Source organism: Struthio camelus, chromosome 5 (genome assembly GCF_040807025.1).
Source record: "Struthio camelus isolate bStrCam1 chromosome 5, bStrCam1.hap1, whole genome shotgun sequence".
NCBI classification, from domain to species: Eukaryota; Metazoa; Chordata; class Aves; order Struthioniformes; family Struthionidae; genus Struthio; species Struthio camelus.
Window position 1 is genome coordinate 18076755 of NC_090946.1, and position 8353 is coordinate 18085107.

The following is an 8353-nucleotide window of genomic DNA, read 5'->3' on the forward strand; positions in this document are numbered from 1 at the left end:
AGCTTCAGGGATGCAAGATGCTTTTTGGGCCAGGATGCTAGTGATTTGGACAGGAGGGGCTCTAGCAAGCTAGCAGGACTGCAGGCGACTGCTGAGGACTAGGGGGGTGGGTGCACACAGCAGGGGAAAGGTTGGGGATGCAAACTCAGAGACAGCAAACCTGCCTTGGGTGCTCTAGTTCTTTTTCAGCCGCCTTGTTCCTAGCAAACCCCATAGATTGGATCATGCTGACCAGAAAATTGAGTGCGTTTTGGGGGCAAAGAGTTGGCATTTTGCTCTGTGTTCGTGGGGCGTGCAGCTTGGTGGGCCGTACTCCCTGCGTGCTCTGGTTCCCCTTGCTCCGTCATCACGGTCATGCTGTGGTAGAGCTGGGGTACGTGGCTTTCCAGCCCCCATGGGGAGAAACACTCACTTCGAAAGTGAGCAGTTCAGAAATGAAGGGTAAAACTTGGGGGGGGGAGGAGGGAGAAAGGCTGGAAGAAATACATGTAAAATATTAGACACATCAGGTTTGCAGACGCTCCTGCCAGGAAAGAGTAGCCATCTGTTACTTAGTAGATCGTACCCAGCCCTCTTGCCTGGTAGTTATTCAATGCATGTCCACTTTCTTCCTCCCCCCCTTTCGGCAACACTTTGCTACCTTGCATCCCTTGTATGGCAGGCAGGGCTCAGCTTGAGCGGGGAACGTGATTGATGGGTGGGTTATTTCCAGGGATGGCCTCTGAGGTGCAGGGGCGAATTCCTCCTCTCAGCTGGCAGATGGAGGCATTCTCAGCTGTTAAGATGCATCTTGGGATGTGATGACTCTGCTCCTTAAGCCAAGAACAGGGCTGTTTTGGGCCGAAAGGGACATGGAGTTCTGAGCAAGAGATGGGACAAGCCGACAATACACCCAGCACAGTCACAGACACCCCCCCCCCCCCAATCCACTTGAATTTGATGAAGAATGGGGTATTTATCTTTCTTGTTGGCCCTCTGTCCTTTGGAAGGACAAACAATAAAATCACTGCGTTTCTGTGCTATTGGAAAGAGAAGGGAGCGTGCGTGGCTGAGAGCTTAATTTCTGAGCAGAAAAACACCAGGGCCCGAAGGACTTAAGCAAATAAACTCCAAAACCTTTATTTTCTAATTTTAAGCTTGAGTGAAATGCAGAAAATAACTTTTGCTTTCACCTTGGGGGGAAGGAAGAGGCAGGACATTGACTGGCAAAACTTTCCTATGTGTTTTGATTTCCTTCCAAATGGTGGCCGTTATTATCTAATTTATTTTATTATGTCCTTAAACCTCAGTCAAGACCAGACCCCATTTTCTGCTTCTGTGCAAACAAAAACTAGTTACTGCCTCAAGGTGCTAACAGCCTTAATCTTAGGCTGTATTTGCTGTGTAATGTGGTTTCCACCATAGGATAATCCAGAACCAGCTGGAGTCTTTCCATTGACTTCAGTGAACTTAATCCCAACTGCAAAAAACTGCTCTTTGTGGATTGCGTTTTTAATTGCCTTCTGGACGTAAATATGGTTTCATTCTATTTGTTGCTTTAATGATAGTTAGCTGCATGGATGGTACTGGGAATCAAAGAGCCTTTTTTGTCCCTTGCAGAGCTACCAGGTCACCTATGCTCTTTATGTTGCTATGATGTGTGCATTGGCCACGGGGACCAGCTGAGCTTTTGAATGCCACGAAGTGGAAAATCACATTGTTCTCTTTTAGGCGAGACCTTTTTGGCTTTCCAGTGAGACCAGCAAGGGTGGTGGTAGTCAGCTATAGCCTTAAGTGCCAGGTTGATCTGACAGTGACCAAACTTGGCTGAATGCTTGGCCCAGAGGTAACTTGCAAGGCTGAAGTCTTTTTTGTCTCCTTTTCAAGGCTGTGAGATTTCTGCAGCTGTTCTTCTCGAGTCAGGTCCATCTCTGCCCAGATTCTGCCAATGCGCTTGTATTATTTCCTATTATCTGGGACCCAGAAACCCCCTCAGGGTTGGGGGTCTCACGGTGGCAGAAATTCTGGCGTTCTTGTTTGGCTTTTAGAGCACGCTGACAGAAGCCTTGCAAAATCCTGCTGGCTTCTGCAGCTCTTGGATCAGCAAATATGGACTGGTCTAGGGGAACAGCCAATGCAACAACCCTCAGCAGCAAGATGTCCTTAAAGCTAGATTGGAGACTAGCTGAGCTCATTCTCACAACTGTTAATAGAAAGCCTGAGTGCAAAGGCTCCTGTTGACTCCAGTGTGCCTTGGAGAGAACTGCAGGCACTGCGTTACATGCCTCTCCTGTCCCAGACCAAAGCTGTTTGCTTTACGTGTGTGTACATAGAGCTCTTGGGCTATTTTCTTTTCCAACGTATAGCAGTATTAACCTCTGTGCCACTGGAGTGCTAGTGGTGAGATGGAGGAGGAGTTTAGCCCAAAGGCTTTTAAAAATCGTCTTTTTTGCTCCACCTTTGGAACAGTGAAATCTATGTCTGTAAATTAAAGGCAGAAACCATGGGAGGATTAGCCATAGCGCTGAGTCTTACAGATCACGTCTTTTGGAAGAAGCCAGTAGCTGGCCATCTAGGACTTTTCGCTCTGCAGGCTTTTGCCAGTACAAACTCTGCAGTCCCACTGTATAAAACAATATTACTAATAACATTTGACAATACTCACTTGAACAATTTTTGGAGACAGAAGTGAGATTACAAAGCTATCGTTTTGCTAGCTACTGAGCAGGTAGTTTTTATCCTGAAGCTCTGATGATCTAAATGCAAAAGACAAGGGGAGAGAGACATCCAAATAAGTAACAGAAGAACCAGCAAGAATCGATGCTGAAGAAGCACCTTTTGCAGAGCTGAAATTTCACCCAGAGATGGATTTCACCCCAGCAGGGTGAAACCCCTAAAGTGCTCTGGGCATTGTTGTTGTGCTGGTGGAGTGGGCTATCAGAGGTGCCAAGTTAGAGAGCCCTATAGAAACCTGGGATTAAGAGACCGCTGGGCCCAAATCTCACGTGTCCAGCCAGGGGTTTATTCACGGGTTTCTTCTGTGTCTCCTCAGAGATGGGGGTGACTGTAGAGCTGCAGGCCTGGGGTTACGTGGAGGTAGAGTGAGCAGATCAGCCTCCCTTCCTGCTGCTTGCCACTGCTGGCGCTACCTTTGAGGCAATGTTGGGCAACAGAAAGAGTACAAATGAGAAAATAGAACAAAAAACGCTAGCTGTTTATCACTGCTTAGAATATGGAGGTTTTACATCCTTTTGGTGTTTACATGTGGTGGTCAGGATCATTGCTGGGGAATGGAAAGAGGGTCCCTTATAGGGCAGGGTTGGAGCCTGTGGGATTACTGTATTCCTCTGAAATAGAAAGCTGCTGGGCTGCAGTTGTTCCTTTTGAACCTAAATCAGTCCACCTGCTTCTTCAAGACATCTCTCACATATCAGCTGAGTAATGAGCTCATGAAAGTCATGGTTTGGGTTTCCCAGTGAGGAGGAGCCCGCTTTACTAATTTAAGACCTGTCATCAATCTAAAGGAAGTTTTGGAGGGTCCTTCCCTACCTCCTTTCTTCTTGCCTTGGGGCAGCTAGTGCTTTTAAGAGTCATAGTGTTATACAGCTGCCATAATAAAACTCTGCATAGTGTGCAGAGCACAACATTGGCAGTTTAGCGACATTTAAAGACGATGCTCTCCCAGTTCAAGTTTTTTCCTACCAACCCTTGCTAGCAAACTATATCCCCAATACCCACCTTAATGCTACAAATTATACAGTGCTCCCCAATTAGCAAAGCCATTCTGTCTTGCTCCAGCTGAGCCTCTGACAAAAGTATTTGGGGGCCTAGAAAAGATCAGCAGAGTTGCCCTGTCTAGCCCTTGAATTTTTCAGAGCTATGTTCCCCCTTCTCCAGCTGTCTGGGGCCATTGGCCTGCGCTTAGCCAATGACTCAGACTGCACAGAAGTGCAGGCAAAATAAATGCCACTGATGGATTTGTTCTGCCTTATGATGTGAGGATTTGTTACAATAACGTGGATTGTTTAACCATGAATTTGGCCAGTTTTCATCCCAAACTAATCGGGTAATTGTTCATTAATCTGCTGTATAAGGCAAATGCTATTACCTAAAGGTACTTATTTGACAGCTTCCTGGGTATATCTTTTTTTCTGTTATTCTACTAGCTCTGACTAATGCTTTGGAGCTGATGTCCTCCCACTTGTAGTAGCACAAAAGAAGGAAAAATTTCTCTAGTCTTTTTGGAGCAATGCAAATGTCAAATGGGTGTAAGAGGACACCTCGGCCTGCTCCGGTCTCTGTGAGCTTTGGACATCTTTGTAACTTAAAGCCAGGGCCAGATTTGAACTTTTCACCCCTTGAGCCTGTCCATGCTAGGAGGCTGAATTGATGGGGTGTATCTTTCCAGATGATCTTTTCCTTTCTCCTTTCCTTCTCATTTGACCTGGCTGGCCAAGGTCCGGGTTGCTCCGAAAATGGCAGTGTTGGTGGGGGATCGGCTGGTGTGCAGGAAATCAGATGCCTTGCTTTTTTTGTCTTCAAATGTCAACCCATCTGCTTCTGCCTTGGAATTTTTTAGAGGGCTCTCTCACTAATAACACTTCTTTCCCCCCCCTCCCTTTTCATCTTTTGTCTAGAAACTCACCGCCAACATGTCCGATACCGAGGAAGTGTAAGTAGAGAAAAACCCACCTGCACGTTCATCTGTTCAGCTTGGCTCTGCGCAGTCGAGAGGGCTTCGCTGCAGGGGGACGAGGCTGGGAGCCTCAGCTCTGGGCACTCGGCGCGTGGTCTGAAGCCCCCCCCCCCCCCCCCCCCCCGAGGACATGGAAAGAGTTTCTTGGCTCTGGGTATCAAAGGGTCCATTCACAGTTCACTTGACGCTTTTCCCTTCCAGCACTTAGTCCTCCAGCTGCTTTGAGCCCGCTCAGCCTGTCCCAGGCAGGCTGAATAAAACATACAGCATAGGAGACATTTTCAGCCCTGATTTAATAAAGCTAGGGTAATATGACCAAACCCAATGGGACTGTTTGTTTATACGTCAATAGGTACAGAGTTTCTGGTGTGGGATGGACGGGAGGTTCAGGGCAATCGTGGCATCAGGGGCAGGAAGGAGAAGAGTCCATGAGACTGACATAGTGCTTCATGTTTATCCCATGACTGTTACTATCTAGTCTATCCTAAACTTTCATTGGAAAGCCCAAGGATTTAGGGCATCTGTGTCATGGCTGGGCTGGGCTCGCTCGCAGGAATCATTTTATGCCCTTGTGGGGCGTAAGCCCATTTTGCAGAGCATTATTTAAGAAACAGAACTAAAAGCAACTATTTTACCAATGTAAAAACAAATGGCTCCTGGAAGAGCAGAGGGAGAATGGAGGAAAGAAGAAACAACATAGATTTTAAACAAAGGTGCACTGGGTTGGTTCAGCACATGGTTTCAAGCTTCCTGATAATGTGGAGTAGAGGAAATATTTACCTCTCAACGTCCTTTTTTTTCCCCTCTCTCACAGGGAGCACGGAGAGGAGGGTAAGTCTTACATCTGTCTCTCATTGCTTCAGTGCAAGTCTGCAGTATTCAGTGGCCACTTCCTCCCCCCCCCCCCCCCCCCCCCCGGCAGGTGTAAATGTATGTACTTTCTTGCGTGTCTGTCAATCTGGCTGCCACTAGCTTCTGGTGATTTTTTTACTCCTTGTGGTGCTTTAGCTGTGTTAAGTGCTGTGGCCAGGCAAGAAGTATGTGGGGACTGCTGGGCTGTGTCTGCTGGCACTCCCTGGGGTTGAGTCTGGAGCTTGCCTCCTCTTTGGGGACGCTGCTAGTGGTTTGTTTTTTTTTTTTAAAGGGTTACTGCCATCTGCTGGCAATTTATTTTAAGGGTTTTGTACACAGAGCAAAAATGATGTCTGTTTTAAAATATACATACAGTATATATGTGAATAATATATATAGCAATATATTTTTCTTTGCTGTTTTTTTCTTATCCTTGAAGGCCCTCTCTGTCACCTTGTCCCTTCTAGAGCAATTGTATACCTGAGTTTCCATTGCCCAAAATAAAATTTGATGGAATATTGCCCTCTTCCCATCAGCTTTCCTCTCCTTGGATAACTCCTCTTTTTTTTCCTCAAAGCCACTTTATTTGATTTCTTTGTTGCTGTTTTGGAAGAATCAGGGCATCTTGTCATGTGTCCTGGTGGCCATAAAGGGATCTTTGTTGTGGGTAACATGGTAGTCTGTGCTCGATGCTAAGGCTTGTGGTTCATTTGTCTGCTTTTTTTCCCCCCTCCCCCTTATTTCAATGCAGAGGAATATGAAGAAGAAGGTAACAAAAAACTTAGAATGTAATTTATCTTTCTCTGACTCTTGATCCTACCTTTTCGTTGTCTGTATTTCACCCTTCTCTTTGGCACTTGCCACTAAAGGTGATATGAATCACTTGCTGAGTAAATTGGTCCAAACTATAAAACCAGTCAAATGTGGCCATGATGTCTGGAGCTTTTACATTATGTTGAAACACGGTGTTTGTTTCAACCATAATAGAGACAGAGGATGGTTTGTTGCTGAACCAAGAGATTAAACTGTCCCCAAATTCAGGGCCTCTTGGATCTGGGACTGGCACAGGGCCCATACAACATGTAGGTGAAATCCTGAAATTCTGATTTTGGCAAAACCCCCCCCTTAAGGGGGTTTTGTGTAAGGAAAAAGCCTTTCACAAGGAGGTTTGCTGCAAACAGTTACAAAAATAGTTGACTAGGATTCTTGCTTGTTGCTTTTTGACCCTGTCAAAACCTGTCTGGGGGTAATGGATCATCTGCCCCCACACACAGAGCTGCATCTGGAAAATAAAGTATACAAATCCTTTTTGTAAAAACATACAAAGAGCACAGCAAAATTCTTTCCACTTATGTGACTGAAATTTGGCTTTTTTTCCCCATACTTCCCCCTCAATGTTTTGAAACTGAAAAGAGTAGGTTGTCTAGCTCCTGAAGAGCACCAGACATTTTACTAAGACAGATGGAGAAGGTGAGGCGGAGACTTGACTGGCAAAGATGAAGTGTTTTAGTTCACCTTTAGCTGGCAAAAGGTGATTTGACAAGCTGCTATAGACATATAGGAGACTTGAAAAGATGGAGTATGAGAAGCCCTTGCCATGCCGCAGCTCTTTCGTCTGAGTTTTTTCACCTCTTGTAGCTGCCAGGGAGGGGAAGATCTTAGGGCTGCGCTATTGCCGGTGCCAGGACTTGTGTGTTGGCTGGGCGCTTTTGATGCGCTGGCTTCAGCTCAGGCAAGTGCAGCTGTAAGCTGTCGCGCATTGTTTTCCTGAGCCACCGTGAGATGAGACTCCTGGGACAGAAATGAGGACCCAAATCTGGGCTGAGGTCTGCAGAGGCTTTGCTTTCTCCCAAGATTTGACTGTAGTGTCTGAGATGACCCCTTATTAGAAGCTAAGAGAAAAGCCCTTTTCTGGGAGGTGGAGATATTGGAATTTTGAGGGTATGAAACCAGCTTGGAGGGAAAAAGACTTTCCCCTTGGGCAGAAATTTCAGTCTTAGTGTTTTTATACAGGCCAGTTTTTTATTTGTCACAGATTCTCCCAAATTGCTGCAACCAGCTAATTCCCATCAGTGGTGATGGGAGCAGAGGTGCAACTGTGGATTTGCTCAAAGCAGTTCCTGCCCTAAGATATGTTCTCCTTATATCTCCGCCCCAGTGTTGCTACTTGTGGGATCAAGGGCTTAAAAAAAGAAATACAGAAACCATATTCATTGTAGAGCCCTCCAAAATCAAGAGCCACTTGAGCATCTTATAGACTCTAATTGTTGCCTGCCTGGAGGGGCAGACTCAACCTTATGCTGTGGGAAGGGCCCGCGGAGAGCCAGGCACAGACTTTGTGGCAGGCGCTATTCATGCTCCACGCTTCTTCACGCCTTGTCAAACATGCAAAGAGTGAGCACAGGGTGTCATCAGTACAGACAAACCGTCCGAAGAGGAGAAGGATTTCTTCCTTTTTTGCTTTCTCTTTTCTTACCTAACTTCTTTCTTCTGGGGTTTCAAGAATTTCATTATTAATATGAAATTAATAGGCAGGTGATTGTTTCCCTATTTCTTTAATCTGCATGGCCGTCTCCTCCGAGGTATATACCCTTCTATGGTTTTCCACTTCTGCTTGACCTTTGCGTTATCTTCTGAAGTCATTTGTTTCCTTGCTATGTAACTTCTTTCCATCGCTTTTTAACCACCTTTTCTCCAAGCCATAGCTCACTAGAAGACAATTTTCTAACAGTTTTTTGTTTCATTTTCTTGCTTGCTGTTGCTTCTTGTTCCATGACACTTGCCCCCTGAAGCTCAGGAAGAAGGTATGTGACATGGCTTCTGGTT

At 45.9% G+C, this 8353-nt stretch overlaps 1 protein-coding gene across 8 annotated transcripts in view; it reads left to right on the forward strand.

The window, feature by feature from the left end:
• TNNT3 (troponin T3, fast skeletal type) overlaps positions 1-8353 on the forward strand; it is a 42918-nt gene that overhangs the window by 8132 nt on the left and 26433 nt on the right. For 5 of the 8 annotated variants that reach the window (XM_068944800.1, XM_068944801.1, XM_068944803.1 and 2 more), the window contains 4 exons: positions 4617-4651; positions 5490-5506; positions 6279-6296; positions 8320-8331. In XM_068944800.1, the coding sequence (XP_068800901.1) occupies positions 4632-4651; positions 5490-5506; positions 6279-6296; positions 8320-8331 (67 nt within the window). In that variant the 5' untranslated portion in view covers positions 4617-4631. The remainder of the gene's footprint in view (positions 1-4616; positions 4652-5489; positions 5507-6278; positions 6297-8319; positions 8332-8353) is intronic. The other 3 variants (XM_068944806.1, XM_068944805.1, XM_068944808.1) reach the window with 1 other exon arrangement.